At 42.9% G+C, this 18,437-nt stretch overlaps 1 protein-coding gene across 4 annotated transcripts in view; it reads right to left on the bottom strand.

Annotated features, from left to right (window-relative positions):
• The window catches only part of slit2 (slit homolog 2 (Drosophila)), a 100,544-nt gene that overhangs the window by 35,998 nt on the left and 46,109 nt on the right, over positions 1-18,437 (bottom strand). For all 4 annotated transcript variants that reach the window (XM_040146495.1, XM_040146492.1, XM_040146494.1 and 1 more), the window contains 7 exons: positions 6,864-6,935; positions 5,796-5,867; positions 4,818-4,889; positions 4,400-4,563; positions 3,759-3,897; positions 1,954-2,025; positions 1,688-1,759 (listed from right to left, as the gene is read on the bottom strand). In XM_040146495.1, coding sequence (XP_040002429.1) covers positions 1,688-1,759; positions 1,954-2,025; positions 3,759-3,897; positions 4,400-4,563; positions 4,818-4,889; positions 5,796-5,867; positions 6,864-6,935 — 663 coding nt within the window. The remainder of the gene's footprint in view (positions 1-1,687; positions 1,760-1,953; positions 2,026-3,758; positions 3,898-4,399; positions 4,564-4,817; positions 4,890-5,795; positions 5,868-6,863; positions 6,936-18,437) is intronic.

Here is an 18,437-nt window from a genome sequence, read left to right as displayed (position 1 = left end):
CAAACACCTGCAGGTCAACTCTTGGCTATGATTAAAATAAATTCAAAATAGAGTTTCAGACTTAATTACAGCATTTAAGGCATGACCAGCAGTGGACCCTCCAAAATATCCCCTGCTGGCTCACCCGCCCACAGTTGGTGACTGTATAACATCTGGGAGGTCCACTTTTGGATAAGTACGCAAGCACACACACACTCGCACACACATACACACACACACACACACACACACACACACACACACACACACACACACATACACAAAGGATCGATGGCTCATTTACATCCTTTCTAACCAAACACTGACACACAATGAACACACAGTGCAGCCTAATGTGAAAGCCATACTGTATGTGGTGTGTCAGCATGAATGTGTGTGTCCTATTCTCTCTGTGGTGAATGTGTAATGAGGTGGCAAAAGCTTCCATTCAGCAATTCAGCATTTATGAATTATTGACTTTGGAGAGACGAGACCTTAATATAACTCCTTCATGAAATAACTCTGCATCCCTCACTCCCTCTCATGCTCCTCTCTCCATCTTTCTTCACAAAGCTTCACACGCAAACCAGATGGTCTGTTCTGAGATTCAGTGTCTTAAAAAATGGTAGTCATGTTTTGAATTGGACTGCTTTTGACTGGTCTGCTTTTTACTGTAGTGTTTCTTTTTTAATATGTGAAAGGGATTTGAGGATGAGAACAAAGATAAAGCTGTGTCTGAAACCACTTCCTTGTTTACTCATTCACTACCCCCCATATAATAGACACTAAATAGTTTACTCAGTTGCAGTAAATTGAGATTTTGGATACTTACTAAACATTATCATTTTGCGTTATCACTGCAGTCATCTATAAAATATGGAGCATTGCACTGTGGGATTGGTGTCCTGGACACTACTTTATTCGTTCAATTGGGACATTTTTGAGGGCACTATATAGTTGATGCATTTACACACTCAGAATAGGAAACGCTAAAAAAAAAAGGCAGGCAATAAATATAGTGCATTACATAGTACATAGGGAGTGATTCTGGAAACAAACAAAGTCATATAAGGTAAAACTTTCCAAACTCACTCACAGGCAAAATACCACTACCATTAATGTTAGCCTAAACTCTAATATGACGGATTTAGCATTGTGGATTGGTGTTACAGCTGGCAGCTGGCAGCAGTGGATCTGTCAGTCCTGAATGGGGCTTTCTCCGACATAACCTAACCTGTTACCAGCCATGCTAACGTTAGTAATTTACGCAGACAGACTTCCTTACTTGCACCTATTGTTCGTCATTGTTTTCCTGTAAAATGAGATATCATTGTGGGTGCGCTCACCTTTGGTTTTTACTCCTAATACAGGGGTTCAGACAATTCTCCTATACCTCTGGCTTGAAAGAACCTGTCTGATTGTCTGACTGCTTGAGCATCTTGCTCTCTTTGCCTGCTTTGTTGTAGCGATGTTGTTTTGTTCCCGGATCTCAGAAATTAACTTGATGAGTACAGTGTTCACATAATAGATAGAAGTTATGACTAGAACTACAAAACAAAACCAGCTATGATAAACGACAACTTTTAGGGTTGGCTAAACAGATTTTGGAAGAGTTAGACGTTAGATATTCCTCAGAGATTCAAAGGGTTGTATTGTGATGTTTTGTATTAACTGCATTTTAAATACAAACATATCATGCAATACTCACAGGGAGTTGAGGGAGCGCAGACCTTGGAAGGCGTCTGGGGCCAGCTCTGATATCTGGTTGTTACTCAAGTCTCTGTGAGGAATAGAGCGGGGAAAAAAAAGGAAACAAGAAACAGAGAGGCATAGAACCAGAGATGGAGTCGGTGAGGGAGAGAGAAACAGAAAGTGAAACACAAAGGTCAACACAAGTCACAAACAGGACAAGAACAGAAGTTTTTGTGAAAAGTTGACAGGGTGCACGATACATGTATCTCCTCATCTACTCACATCCTGCGCAGCTTCTTATAAGGAGAAAAGGCCCCAGCTGGGATCACCTTGATGGCGTTCTGCTCCAATCGGCTGGAACCAAACATACACACAGACCATTGAGGAGAGACATTAACATTTCCCTATCACAGAGCTATCTCTGCTGTATCGTTGACTGCTGCTCATTCCTGGGGCCTCTGGCTAAGGGGAACATTTCCAGATAAGGCACTTTGATGACCGGTGCCAAAGTCTGTCACATTTCTCTGATCTTTTGCTCTCTTTAACATGTGTACAGTCAGACGTATACACACACACACACACAAGCGCGCCCACACACACACACACACACACACGCACGTAACTATCTGGGCAGTGTTCCATTTAGTGCCAGTCAGACTCTGCGTCAGTCAGGCCCAAACAAATCAAGCCAGGCCAGGCAAGAGAAAGAGAGAGGGAGTGGGCAAACAAAAGAGAAAACAGACCCAAACAACCGCTCTCCAAACATTTCACATGGTCAGTCACCGTGGCAAGAAAGGCGGTGGAACACGATTTGCAAACCAACCACTTGATTGTGAAACATCTCCGTAAAATGAATTTGTTTTTCATTTGCTCTTCTCCTCTGTTCAGCTCCATTCCAGTCCTTTCCTCAGTGACGAGATGTTTCAATGGTCGCACAGGACCATTTTATTATATTGTATTCCAGTTTTTACAGGTTCCAAGTCAGGTCTTGAGTATCACAACCCTAGTCTAAGTCAAATATAAAATGAATTGAGACAAGTCCAGGTCAAGTCTCCAATCTTGTTAAGCAAGTCAAGTCTCAAAACCACAGACACTAGTCCAAGTCATGTCTTAAAGTCTTGTCAAAGCAGGTCTCAATTCGAGTCTCAAATCAGTTGCGACAAGTTCAAGTAAAATCTAGAATTAACTGAGACAGGTCCAAGTCAAGTCCCTTTTCTTGTCAAAGCAGGTTTCAAGTCAGAAGGAGGTCTTAGTCATATCAAACAAGATACATCAAAATCAACTCTTAAATTCTTGTCTCGGGTCAAGTCTTAGATTCAGTCAAGAGCAGTCCAAGTTAAGTCACAAGTCTTCATAAGCAAGGTCTTTCAATATTTACCATTACATGGCCTTTGACATGGCCATGACATTTTCCATTCAATAATTTGCTATACAGGTTTATCACACAGTTGACACGTTAATTCCTTTCCCCTATTAGACATTATAATTAAACATTTAACATGCCTGCCTAATGCTGTTATTTATTTTTTCCATGATTTTACCAGACCAGACCTTGAGACTTGAATGTTTTTGCACTAAAGCCATGTCTTTAGAGTCAAGTCTTGGAGCAGTCCAGTCCAAGACGTGTCTCAATGTCCTCGTTCATGTGACTCAAATCTGACTCAAGTCTAAAGTCTATAGCTCTGCTTTGTACTTTTCATTTTAAATGTGCCAGCTCTAATCCTTCCTCTTTTCTTGATGCCCCCTTTTAAATAGAGATATGATCTCTCTTGTCCTTCAGATTAATCTTTTGATTCTTCCTCCCTCATCCCTTCATTATTACTTAAGCAGGGAAGAGCTGCATGACCAGGCTTTCTCATTTCACAGATGTGTGGTTTTATTCCACAGCACAGAGAAAGAGAAGTAGTGAAACACAAAGGTGGAAACAGACAAAGGAGGAAAATTGGGAGACGCACTGTGAAACAGCAAGAGAAATATCACTGCACTGAGTGTGTATACACAGGAGTTTATGTGCAAGAGTGTATGTATATGCATGTAGAGTAAAGCAGGTGTGTGTGTACGTGTTGTTATGTGAGTGTGTGCCTCACATCTCAGTAATGGTCTCAGGCAGGTTGGTGGGTATTTCTGTCAGTCCCTTCCCTCTGCAGTCCACAATGTTGTTACTGCAGGTGCAGGACTCTGGGCACTGTAGCACACTGCAGGAGGATGATGATGACGACTGGTGACCTACACAAAGACAGAGGGCCAATATTATCCATGGATAATAGGTTATGCTTGGTGTAAATCCCAAAGGCGAAGGATGTTGAAGCTGACAGAATTCAATGAAGAAAATCAAAGTATGAAACAGCAGCCAGTGCATATCAAGTGTGCAGGTGAGAGAGAGATGCTGTCCCTAAATGTGTGTCCATGTCTATCAACAATATCATTTGTTCTCTTGCGTTAGGTGCTCTTTCATCTAAAAAATTTTACAAAAAGACAAAGATCACTACATATTTCAGTAAATGCAGGGCATGGGGTTGAAGCAAAGCCTAGCAATGGAAGATGAATACTTGCCTTCGTCCCCATCTTGAAAAGCATGAGCAAAAGACAGTAAGAAAAAGCAATCGAGAAAAAGCAGAAAATGGGTTTTCCACTGTAAAACAGCAAGTGGATGTAAGTCATGAAGCAGACAACAAAGCAAATAGTCCTGCGTCAACACCACATCCCACTCCTCTGCCTCTCAACCCACCTGTGCAGACAAACTCCTTCTTCTGCACCTCAGCTACATTGTGCCCCCTCAAGTGTGGTGGGGCCATGCATTGCGTGTAAAGACCCAGACGGGGGCGTTGTCGCAGCCACTCTGACAGCCAGGCCACGTGACAGTCACACTGCAGGTTGTTGGAGTGCAGGCGACTGGGGAAAAGAGGAGACGGAGGGGAGGAGAAGAGGAGGAGGGAGAAGAGGGGATGGGAGAATGTGGTGATCACAGATGAGAGGGAGTCGACAAGTGGCGAGAACATTTGGGAGGGTAATATATTTGATAATATAATATATTTGAGGATGGTGGGAAACAGGAGCAGGGTGGGTGAAGGAGGAGAGAGGTGCAAGTACAGGTCGATCAATCAATTGTACAAATTGTACCAAATACTCTGCGGGGGGCCACTTACAAGGTCCTGAGCTTCGGCATGTGGTTGAAACTGGCCACAGACAGTCGGCTGATGTTGTTGTTGTTGAGGGTGCTGAGGAGAGAGGAGAGCAGAAAACACGATGCCAATCACAGGGCTGTTGCACACGGACATGGAGAGGTGACTTAGTCAGCACAGTAGGGTATGGAATTTGTACTCAACTGCTCAGTGTCATGTGATCAGTGTAAGGTAAATCGTAACAACAAAACTGTCTTTTCATGGTATTTTTTTAAGAAGCAGTGCCTTGTCAACTACAGTATAGCTACTTGCTAACTAGCTCCCGTATCAGCAGTCTCCTTTGATTTTCTTGAGATAGGGCCTTGAAAACATAATGCCTCTATTCTATCCTCAATTATTAGGACCACAGGATTCACAACAAATATTTGGCATCTTGGCAGTAATGCCACGGAAAACAGGTGTAGCACCGTGTTTGGTAACCTACCAAAACTGAGCATTTCTGAATTCACTGTAAAATGATTAATGTTAACAAGTTCAGGTGTCAGTGAAGTTGACATGGCTTGTAACTCAGCTCAGCACACTACTCCTTGTTTACGTACAGCACTTATCTATATCTGTTTTTCTGATATTGTGTTGTTGCTAGTTTTTAAAGCTGTAACTGGCAAGCTAACAAAACTCCCCATCGGAAATACTGATTGACTTTCACAGCATCTGCACTTGTCTCACAATACTTCAGGACAGAAAAGAGGTCTTTTCAGTGGCACTAAGGACATGGTGACCTTGTTAATGAAGTATATGATGACAACGATATCACAGAACCGGGCATTAAGTGTCATTTCTGAATATATATGAAAGTGTCCTTTTTCAAATGCTGCACAGCCAATGCAGTCTTTTAAAGGTCAACGAGGATATTAGCTGCTCCATATCCCGCTGCTGTTAGTGTTCATCATTCACCAGCCCTCTGCTGTTGTTAGCGGGGTGACTGAATAAACAGATACTCACAGCACTTCCAGGTCACGTAACGCTCGGAAAGCTCCATCCTCAATACAGCTGATGTGGTTGTAGTCCAACTGGCTACATTCACACACACATACACAAAATAAAGAAAGAAAAAAGGAAGATGTAAAGATGTAAAGGTGTCTTACAGTATATCTTCTGGTGAAAGTCAAGCCAGACAGCCAGCTACAGATGAAAATGCATCAACACCCCCGGCCAAAGTCATCAACAACCTCTCTCAGTCTCCCTCACACTCACACACTTTTTCTTTTGCTGTAGTTCTGTCTCCTGAGCTCCTTGTTCTTTGTAGATGTATTTCTCAACGTACTTCCCTCTGGATCCATTCCGGTTTGCTGCTCTCTTCAATCTGACGTCTAATTTGTATGCGCTGCTCTTTACCTCTTTCCCCCTTCTCTCACTTCTCTCTCTCTCTCTCTTTCTCAGAATCGCTTTGCTGAAACAATTTAATTAAGACATAAGGACAGTAAATCATGCGCTGTCACTCGCATGCTAAAGCACAAACACACACACACACACACACACACACACACACACACACACACACACACACACACACACACACACTGCCCTTTTACAAAAATTGCAAGGCATTTCAAAAAAATTATCTGATGTGCGACAGAAACCCAGGATGTAGTAAAATAGTTGAAAAATCCATACTTATAGAATTACTGCTGGGCAGTTACTTTACCTGCAAAATGACCAACAATTATCTTCAATCATCATAACTATGACTGAGTCAAAACAAAGAGAGAAAACGACAGAAATGCTAGTGACGTGACATCCGTAGAACAAACACACACACACACACACACACACACACACACACACACACACACACACACACACACACACATACACACAACTGCTAACGAGCAGCGTTGCCAGTCAATACAGCAAGCAGGAGGCACATGACATTTAACACAATGAAATATTGATGCACAGACACATGGGGGTTGTGCACATTTGCAAAACAGTGAAAAGCAAGTGACATACGTGCATGCACTCACACACCCCACACACCTGCAAAGAAAGTACTGTCAAAGTGCCACTTACAGGTTCTTGATTTCCACAGCTCCCCTGAAAGCTTTCCTTGGAACCCCCTGAATCTGGTTCTCACTGAGATCACTGGACAGATGGAAAGATGTAGAGAAGAGGGATGGAAAGAGAAATAAAGTGGCAGACAGTTAAGCCAAGCTGTCACAGAGCCACTTGCGTTGCAGCACAAGTACTTGATGTAATCTGCAAAATGCACCGGGGGAACATCAGAGCCAGACAGATCATCTCCAAAATTGAGTTCTTTGCACACAGAGCACCCCTTCGCCAAATATAATCAGCTGTCTCTATTAATCTCTCAGTGACAAAAAAACGCTACCTCGGACAAGTGTCCACGTATCTAGAGCCAGACGCAATTCAATTGTCTGCTTTGAACATCCATCCAAGTCAGGTATACGAGGCTTTGCTTAAATGCTTAAACAACCTGTAGGGGGCACTAGTGACCTCTGCTTCCCTCAGATCTTTCTGTTCCTCCTCTCATCACTCCCACTCATTTCTCGCTGGCCCCCACCACCCTCCTCCCCTTCCTCTTTTTTTAAGGAGTGAGTGATGGATGTGTGTATGTGAGTGTGGGCACTGGGGTTTACAGAGATTTAAATTTCAGCCACTTTAACTAAGCTGCAGCTTGGAATACAGTCAAAAAAACAAAACAAAACAAAAACACACTAAATTTACTGCAGTCACTGACTTACAATTGCAGACATGTGCACTAATACACATTCCTGCACATTTACACTCACATGAGTACATAAATAAAGTCACATACATAAACAGGTGTCTCACATAGACTAAATCTGCTGCCTGCAGCAAAGTGGAACTCACGCTATCACTGGTTGGTATAGCAACTTGATTTAGTCAAGGAAACACACAAACACACACACACACACACACACACACACACACTCACACTCACACTCACATAGGTGCTGAAGGATGTACACACAAATAGTAACATACATGAAATAAGGTACAAGAATGAATCCAGTTTTCTGGGGGATGCAAAAGTATTATAGGATGTAAAATACAGGTACTAAATAAATCAAACTATATCATCTCATCATTTCAACATCAGAGAAACATCTTAACTGGAAAGGAGACGCTTAGACATCTCAATGGTATCTCAGACTGCTCAATAGTGTATTTGTGTGTGTGTGTGTGTGTGTGTGTGTGTGTGTGTTAGTGTGTGTGTGTGTGTGTGTGTGTGTGTGTGTATTGTCTGCCACCAATACAGACCAAAGTTCCAGACAGACTATTTGACCTTTCACCATTGACCTTCCAGCTCTTGACCCCAACTGTGGTGCCTTGACCTCCAGCATGCTAATCGGCTAACGGCTAATGCCCCGCCACATTCCTCACATTCCTGTGGCTGTGCTCGTATCATCAGTGCTGCAGGTATCGTCCATTGCCTGCGCTTACACCTGCTGCTTCTAAACCTGCATCTTAAGGGATCATTTGTTGAGGAGTAAACAGGAAAATTACATAGCAAGTGGTTTAAAAGACTGAGAGCCTTGAGTGGCTGTATCCTTGTTCTTGTGGATTATCTTTCATTGCCTTAATGTCCAGATGAAATGACAAAACAGTTGTTTTACAATCAAATCTAAACTTGCATGCCTCTTTACCTTGGAAGGATTAATTGAAAGCTGATCAACAGAAATTAAATGACAAGATTTCTGATAATGGTTTAAGTACATTTTCTGGTTCCAGCCTCTCAAATGGGAGGATTTGCAGCTTTTCTTTGTTTTGAATGACAATAAATTTAACATCTTTGGATTATGGACCGTTGGTTGGACAAGACAGTCAAGCTGAAGACATCACCTTGGGCTCTGGGATATTGTGAAGGGCTCTCACAATTCTCCAATCGGCAATGCTCCCCCTGGATCTGATCATAATGAACGAGGGAAACAAATTCAAACACACGTGCACCTGTACATGCCTGCATACAGTATGTTTGCATCAGGCTTCAATGCTCTGATGCTGTTTTAAACACACAACACAAACACACGTGTGCTTCTCCTCATGCGTGTGCACATACAAACACGCACGCAAAGCGGCTGGTCTGAATCAAGTAGAGTGTATCCTGATACTGTTTTTACAGGACCAGGGGGGTTTGGAAAACAGCTGTGCTCCTTTAACCACTGGAACTCTAAAACCAAGCAAATACTCTGAAAGTGCTTCTTAACCCTACATACACACACACACACACACACACACACACACACACACACACACACACACACACACACACACACACACACACACAGAACAGTATTCAACTTCCACTCACACAGTCTGCATCAATTACATCTGCCTATCGGATGTAGGAATCAGTAAAAACTTGTTAATGTGTCATATGTGAGGAGTTGACAGTTTGACAGTTTGCATGTCTAGATTTTAGGCTGCACACAAACCTCACTGTAAACAGTGAGTGAAGTACAAGGTCAACTAAGCTTGGCCAGAGTGTGTTTACATACACACTTCACGTGTTCACTTGGGAACATACAGCACACTGATCTCTTGCAATTATAGTCATGCAGATATGGTAAACACCATAGGAGAGGAGAGAGGTGGAGTTGTGCATTAGAACAGTGTGTGTGTGTGTGTGTGTGTGTGTGTGTGTGTGTGTTTGTGTGTGTGTGTGTGTGTGTTTGTGTGTGTCTTATATATACATTTATCGTCTGAAGCACTGAGATGATTGAATATTGATTTTTTCATGTCCCTCTGTCCCTCTGATCTACGACAAAGAGGGACAACACACATGCACACACACAGACATACTACATGCATACACATGTGATTGGCAGTTTGGGTTAGTGTGGGGCTCTTAAAGACGTGCAGGAGGGCACTCTAATCTCTATTCATCACTCAGACCACCAGAGAGAGAAAGAGAGACAGAGAGAGAGAGAGAGAGAGAGGGTGAATAGTAAGTTTTACCCCAACTAGGAAATTGACTTCTTAGAGACTTAAGAGTGGATTTTCTTCTTCAGTTTGGCGCCAAGGCACCTGATTCAGTTTCATCTTTAGTTAAATCATTTGGTGAGCCTCCCTCCCACCACTTTCTGCCTCTCTTTCAATCTCCTTCTGTGGCTTTCTCTCCATCGATCTCTGCCTTTTCATCTTCCTCTCTGTGTCTCTTCCTCTCCTCCTAAAATGGTCTTGTTTTTGGACTACCCCGAGATGTAACACCTCACCTCTGCCCCGTGCCTAAACCAGGAGGTTACCTTCATTAAAGGTTCCTGTTGAGCCCTGTGTGTTTGAGGGGGTAGCAATTTGGGGTTCAGTGTCTTCCTCAAGGACACTTCGACATGTGGACAGGAGGAGCTGGGGATCCAGACCAATAGTCCTGGCAGTTAGTGGAAAACTTGATCTACCTTCTGAGCCACATCTGGCTATATGTCTATTAAACCCCCCCCCCCCAGCAGCGGGGATAGTGCATCACCTTGGTAAATGCCGCACTTGATGGTAACTTGTGCAATTGGCTTTGAGTTGGCCTCCAGAGTTGTTTTCCACAGCCCCATTGAGCTCTTGATGAAGGCTCGTAGTGTCCTGTTGATGTTGTACATGTCCAAGCATTCCAGTATCCATGTGTGTGGCATTGAGTCAGAGGCCTTCTTGTAGTCAATCCAGGCAGTGCACAGGTTGGTCTGCCTGGTCTTGCAGTCTTGGGTGACTCCTCTATCGACCAGTAGCTGGCGCTTAGCACCCCTGGTATTACTACCAATTCCTTTCTAGGCCCTGCTCATGTATTGGGCCATGTGCCTATTCATCTTAGCCCCTATGACGCCTGACAGGAGATTCCGTGTTTTACAGAGGCAGGTTATTGGCCCTTAGTTGGATGGAATCATGCCCTTATATGTATATATCTTGTGCCCTTCTTTGTGTCCTGCTCTCTGTATTTGACCACATACAAACTAAGCCAGAAAAATATAGAAAAACCTTTTCTCTGTTTTGTCCTTCCATCCACACTAACCTTTTGTTTTTCACACTCAAAAACTGAGCTGTCTGAGAAGAGTACTCTCCAGAGTGGATACATCTAATAATGACCATCTCAAGTTTTGGAGTGGAGGGGTAAATTGAGCTTTTTGAAAAACAATGACGTATCCTGTGGTCGGGGCTGTGTAGCAGTGATGTTAAGAAACCGACTCTCTGTTGCCTTTAACCCTCTCTCTGGTCACACATTTTAGATGTCAGTCAAGCTGTCAGTTTAGACGACTTTGGGATCTTTAAAGTGATTTGGCTGACATGTGAATGCACCAGTGCTGGACAGTGATAGCCTTATTAAACACTAGCCACGTGTTCCGCGATCGAATCCCTATTTAATGCTTGTTCATTTGACTCATGACACAAACAGAAAAATTTGTAATCGATAACAACTGTATTGTGAGTTTGGCTGCATTAAAATATATTATAGGTTATCACAGAGGGCAGGAGAGGAGCAACCAGATAATGGCTTTGATGCACAATTTTGCTGTTTGCTGACAAAAAGAGGAGTAAGAATTGTCTATTGATAGATTATTGATTTAGCAGTTTTATATTGTTTAGAAGTTTCACTGTGGAATGTATCTTAGAAGACATAGTCTTTTTCTCTTCTGACCTTCCTCATTTGTCTGTTTTTCTCACCTCTGGTGGCCCAGGATGTGTGTGTCCATGTGTGTGTCCGTGTGTGTGTGTGTGTGTGTGTGTGTGTGTGTGTGTGTGAGTTTGTGTGTGTGTGTGTGCACGCGCATGTGTACATGACAGAGTCAGGTCTCCAGTGTTAAGAGCTTAGTGCTGGTTTTCTAAAGGGTCTTTTCAGAGTGAGAGGGGCTTTTGACGCCCTGCGTGTCTAAGAAGACCTGGGCATGAAAGAGCAGCACTCAATTCTCACACATGCACCCCTCCTCCCCGCTCTTTCTCTCTCATACTGGACATACACACACACACACACACACACACACACACACACACACACACACACACACACACACACACACACACACACACACACACAAACTCTCCCTCTCTCATCTACTGTTATACAGATTCTGAACCTCTTTTATCCAAGAACCACTGCCACGAGATTCTACCCAGTTCCAGCAGACTAGGGGTTCCCGTGGATCTATGTATGAGTTGTCTGTTTGTGTTTGTGTGTGGCAGGGTATGGGTCAGAGTTGGCAGAGCAGTAAACTAATCATCTTGTTCAAATCCCTTTCGGAGACCTTAATCCTATTAAGTATAAGAATCTGTGAATGGGCAAAGAAGGAGCTGGAAAGAGTCAAAAAGCAAAAAGGAAAAAGAAACAAGGAAAAAGGGAAGAGAGAGTAAGGGAGGGATGGAGAAAATGTGAATGCAGACGATGAGATGGATCCTTGGTGAAAGAAGGAACGAGTTTCAGTTTTTTGGTAGAGGTGTGTTTAGGACAGGATGGTCAGGAAGAAAGAACAAGATGAGACTGGAATTGTGTGCCATGAAGTGGACCCCTAAAGATCACACTTCTGTGAGCAATTAGGAGGAGAAAGACTCCCAAAGAAAAGAGCGGAGGTGAGGGGGAGAAAGGAAAGGGAGGAGAAAAGGCTTGCTGAAGACAATGCAGAGGATTACTGAACACGCTGGGCCCAGACTGGCACCTGGGAATGTGGAGGAATGTGTGTGGCTGATGAGTGTGTGTGTGTGTGATGGCGAATCATGACGAAATCTCGGGTGGCAGAATTTTAAAACTGAGTGTGCACAACATGATGAAAAATAATGAATCTCACTATTTGCTCTTTCAAGAGACGGAGTTATTATGCAGAATCACACACACCCTCCCACACACTGATAGCCTTCTCTTTCAGCCTTCTGCATCAGTCTCTTCTAAACTAATATTGACTTTGCTCGTGAATGACAAATCTGCAGTCTTCCTCCCTCTCCCTCTCTTCCCATCTCATTGTCTGTTTCCCCTTATTCACCATCACACCTCACACACATACTCAAAATGCCAGGTAAGAGGGTTGCTATGGTTACTCGACCAGGGTGGACACTTCGGAGACATTTTGACTTGACAGAGTGGATGTCCCCTGCGTGTGCGTCAGTGTGCCTTTCTGGCCACCGGGATGGCGGTCTGCTAGAACAGGTGTGTGTGTGTGTGTGTGTGTGTGTGTGTGTGTGTGTGTGTGTGTCTGTGGCGTTGCCGCCATGATTTTGTAACATTACATAGTTCTCAGTTTATGAAAGTTCTTGTGGTAACAGCTGTGTTATTTTTCTTGCTGCTTTGCTAAGGAGTTTTTATTTTGCAACGTTTCCTCCTTTAAACTTTGAATGCAGACAGGAAAGCCAAGATGATTGCTTGGTAGAAAAGCTACACTCTGCCTACTGATTTCCTACATAAATAGCTCCTGCTCTCAGCTACCAATCGTTTTGTAGTGTGCTCTTAACAAAGCCAGCTGTAAGCCACTTGTTAAACTTATAACACAAGCGTCTTGTAGCTAAAGAAACAGCATATTCAACAGACAAGTCTTATCACATTTATCTTGAAAAATGACCTGATTAAATAACAAAGCTGAAAAAAGTAAAGGCCATGTATGCTGTTGTGTGTGTGTGTGTGTGTGTGTGTGTGTGTGTGTGTGTATACATGTGTAAAACCAGACTGATTACGTTGCTTTCCAGCCCAGGAACAGATTAGTCAGTGGTCTGAGACCATGACATCATCAGAAATGTTTACACGTATAATTACAGACGAAGTGAGGAATACATCTGTTGGACACACAGACACACACACACAGAAGAAATAGACAGTGGCTTACAGTAATACAGTAATTGCCTATGAGGAGCGCTGAGAAGCACTTAGTAAGAGGGACATGGTTTCAGTCTAAACATCTGATGTTGATATTTAGATTTAAAGCTACCTCAACAAAAAAGGCCTGTCATTCTGAACTGTGCACCTGTGCTGCTCCAACTTACGTTAGAAAAAACTGTTCTTTATGTCGTTCTGCATTCTTTTCAGGATATACTTTAGCAAAGGGAAGGAAGTTAAATCGCATGTCACAGCTGTTGGAAACATTTGTATCCACACATACACACTCGCAGCTGGCTGAAGCCCTTGTTAAGTGATAAAATCCCGATGTCTCTTGTAGCTCAGTTTGACATGTACATAAGTTCACTTATCAGTGTTCAGATACATGCAGACCCTCTCGGCGCAGCACAGAAATTTGCCATATCAGGTGGTTTGGGTGATAATGGAGCTTAGTCCTTCATTATAGTAAGAAAAAACCAACACACCAATGGATAAATAAATAAGATTAACTGTGTGTATAGCTGGTGTACACATTTATGTGGCCAAAGGTCATTACTAGCACCCTCTAATAGAAGTGATTGTAAAGTACTGGAAAATGACTAATTGGGCCGCATGGCTTAAGTGGAATATGGAAGACCATAAAGTATTTCACCGATATTTTTGTTGTTTTTAACATTTGTTCAGATTTCTTAAAATAGCAAAGTTTGCATGGCCTGTGTTTCTCAGTTCTTGAACAAATGCTTCATACTGCCACCTTGCTAGCACCAGTGGCAACGACCAAGTAGTCTGTGATCATCCAGAGTCCAACCAACATTTGATTTTCTTTTCATTTATATACCGCAATTTCTTGTTACTTCTCAGCTGACATATACACAAATACTGAATATCTGCACCAAGCTAATATTAGCCAGTTGAGAAGTTATGTGATTACATCACATAATACGATTAAGCCAACCAAGTGACAGTTGTCCATGCTCATATCCATGTTTTAATCAGAAATTTAATATCTGCATGAATATTGTTCTGTTTTGTTTGGAAGACGAATCAATCATCAACAAAACCCTAAAACAAAAACAGCGGCCTTAGCGAGAAATCTTGCTAAGTGACTAAAAAAAAAAAAAAAATTCAAATTAGCTGTGTGTTTAAGCTATCAATATACAGTGTACACTCTTTACAGAAAAAAAGAATGCTCCCCGTACTGACTTGTGTTGAGGAAGAAAATACTACGTCTGTGTATGTAAATCTCCCATTGAGTGTAATTCATTTTGTTATTGTGCTTTGAACACCCTCTGATGGTCAATTTGGAGTTTAACCTCTTTCCTTTTCTGGATGCTCTTGTTGTGTTTACAGTGTAGAGAGTAGGCAGACACAGAAGAAAGTATGATTCCTCATCCTCATCCTCATTCTTGTTTGATATTTAAAACACAGAGGAATTGAATTTGACCAAATATTTCTAGTGTCACACCTTACATCTCTCCCTCCCCTCCATCGAACCTTCCGGTCCATGCATCTCTTTACATTTTACGTCCTTCCTGACATTTTTCTCCCTCACTCCTTGATTTTCCCATTTCATTTTTTGTCCTCCCTTCCCTCTCTTCAGTTTCTCTCTGCCTCTTTCTCTCTCTCTCCCAGATCCTCTCCACCCTCCACCACCCTCCTTTGCCCTGCTCCCTGTGTAATGAGTCTAATCCATCAGCCAGACAGTATTAATCGTATTCCGATAGCAGTGTGTTCACTCGGTGCTCGCCGCTGTCCCCGTCTCTACCAGTCAATACCCTTAACTCTAACACCTACACACTGCCTATGAGAGACAGACTGTGTGTGTGTCTGTGTGTGTGTGTGTGTGTTTCTCTGTGTGTTTGAATTTTAAAACCAGCTCAGCAGTATGACCATATTTATTGCTGTCTTTGCCTGGAAGACTGTCCAAAACACACACAAGATGTAGACACAGACACACACACCACGGCTAAAATGACCACCGCTGGACATGTTGCCAGACCACTGACAAACTCTTGGTCAGTGACATCATATCCTTTTCCTGTTTGCCTCCAACATTGCCATACAATAATAAATAGAATAGATAAATAGAAAGTGACAGCACATGGGCGCATGTCTGGGCCTGTTTGTGTGGCTTTGTGCGTCTGTTCGTGTGTGTGTGTGTGTGTGTGTGTGTGTGTGTGTGTGTGTGTCTCAGTCCGTGTGTGTGTGTGTGTGTGTGTGTGTGTGTGTGTGTGTGTGTGTGTGTGTGTGTGTGTGTGTGTGTGTGTTTGTGCGCGTGCGTCCCAGTCTGCATATATCCCTTGCCAGGTCAGAAAGTTTTTCACCCACGTCTTTGACCTGATCTGCCACAAACTCCATGACCCAATAAGCTGAAGCAGCCTCCTCCCTTCTTGTCTGTCTCCTTTCCATTTAGACATCCCAATGTCTTACAAAAAAAAACCCTCTCACTTGCGGATAATGTATCAATCTGGCACCCAACAATCCTTTGTCATTTTCAGACTTAGCGTTTCCATCTATTTTTCTCCCCCACAATTCGCTTCATCCATCAATCGCTGTACTGTTCTCCTGATCGCTCAATCATTGCTAACTCTTTTCAACCATCAATCATTCAACTCTTCTATTCATCTGTCTTCCAGCAATCCAGCTCAGTTAGACAACCAGAAGTACTGGATTTAGAGCAAAACATCTAAGTTTGGGGAGGGAGCAGAGAGACAGACAGAGTGAGCACATAAGGCCTCATCCTGTATCTGCATTATATTACTCTGATCCATGCTGTTAAATCATGTTCATTAAAAGCTAACAGCCCATCTGCTGTTTAGTACAGATCGATGTCAAAATAAACAACTAAACAATATAACAACTATGAAATATTGAGGTCAGTTTTTTCCCTCTAAGAACATTTTTAGTGATTGACACTTCGGAAGAGATGGTTTGTGGTTGGGGAAAGAGTGCGTACATCAGGAATGAGGGGTTTTGTGGCATATCAGTGGAAACAGGCATAAAATATGTGTGTGTGTGTGTGTGTGTGTGTGTGTGTGTGTGTGTGTGTGTGTGTGTGCGCGCGCGCATGTGTGTGTGGGTAGCAGCAGAAGACTGCAGTGCCGATGACTTACTCACCCTGGTGTCATTATTCACAGTTTACAAACCATGACAAGACAGGCAGAGACAATCACTCACTCTCCCTCTCTCTCTTACACACACACACACACACACACACACCTCTTAATTCAGCGCAGTGTGCGGTTTTGTCTTTCCTTCCCAGTGTTTACCCAGCAGCTTTGAGTGACATGCTGGCGAGGCCTCCTCATGCATGCACATACACACACAGATACGGAGATAGTTCATCAGATTCAGCTGTGCCTTGTGTTTATGGCTAATTAGCAAATTTTAGCATGCTAATACGCTAAACCTGAGGTTTTCAAACTGTGACGCGCACCCTCCCCAGGGGGCAACAGGAGTGTTTCAGGCTTAGAAATCATAGAATAAAGACGCTCTTTTATAGCTCCAGAACTTCCCTCAAAGTCATCACATTTTAAAGTTCGCTTCGGTGTTGATGGTGTCAGTTTGTCAAAATTGGGGGCCACAGTGTCACACTTTGAAAACCCCTGCACTAAATTAAGTTGTGAACATGGCACATGGCAGTCTCCTGCCTAACCCAAGCTGATATATTGTTTGTTATAATTGTTTGTTTTGTACAAACACATATATTCAGTTAACTGTCAAAGAGGACCAAGAAAACCAGTAAAATCTACATTTTAATGGCAGAAACCAGTGAGTCATTAGCATTTGATAAATTATTAAAACAGTCACAGATTAATCCTCTGTCAATTGACTAAACAATAAATCAACCACCAGTAATTGTTTGTGCTCCAGGGAATACATTATGGTGCTTCATTACTTCATCCCACCTATAGTAAAATGGCATACATTCCTTGCGGACACACTTATACCACATATTGTCATTTTTGTTGTTGAAATGACTTCATTATTCTTTATCTATTTCCTCTTTCCTGAGGCTTTTAACACTGAGCGTCAACAATATGACAATTGGTCGACAGACGAAGGCTCTATAATGTCAACATTTGGGTGTTTCTCCACATTTCTGGTATTTCCTTCCACTTTCTTTCTTTATGTGATAATTCAAAATTCACATTGAAACAGGTGGGTGGACACGTATTTATAGGCAGAATGAGAAATAGTGAGATGGTCATTATTGGTTCAATAAGAGCAGAGGCCGTTCAGCTTTCTCCCTTCAGGCACTATTAGAGCGTGTGTCAGTATCTGTGTGCTGTGTGTATGTTAGATACAGAAATTGTTGCCTCTCCCGAGGCCTCTCACTTGAACTCAGTGTGAGAATGAAGATCTTGTCAATCGTCTACTCAGGGCTGTTTAGGGAAATGAGGGATTCATCAGTCAGCCGCTGGGCTGTGGGACGGTGATGAGGCTGAGGCAGTTTACAGTATCTGACCCAACACCTGCACAATGCGTTTAGACCAGAGAGGGGGAGAGAGAGAGAGAGAGCAGGGGGGAGGAGAGGAAGAAGGAGGGGAAGCGGCCAGAGGGGAGGACAAAAAGATGGAAGAACAACATTTGTGGCCATCAGAAAGAAATCCAAGTACTATTCAGATTTAAAAAAAGAACAAATTGGCAGAAAGGCATAGATTCTGCTTTTCTTTTATCACTACTCCACCTCCTCCTCTTTGTCTTGCTCCAAATGTATTCAAGATGTCTCCAGAACCCCCCCCCCCAACCCCACCTCACCTCCCCCACCCCTCTGTTTGCCAGCTCCTGGCAATCGCAGGCTAGCTGAAATATTCCTCTTCAAA

The sequence above is a fragment of the Xiphias gladius genome, chromosome 15 (genome assembly GCF_016859285.1).
Source record: "Xiphias gladius isolate SHS-SW01 ecotype Sanya breed wild chromosome 15, ASM1685928v1, whole genome shotgun sequence".
Classification (NCBI taxonomy): Eukaryota; Metazoa; Chordata; class Actinopteri; order Istiophoriformes; family Xiphiidae; genus Xiphias; species Xiphias gladius.
This window is presented reverse-complemented; position numbering and strand designations above follow the sequence as displayed.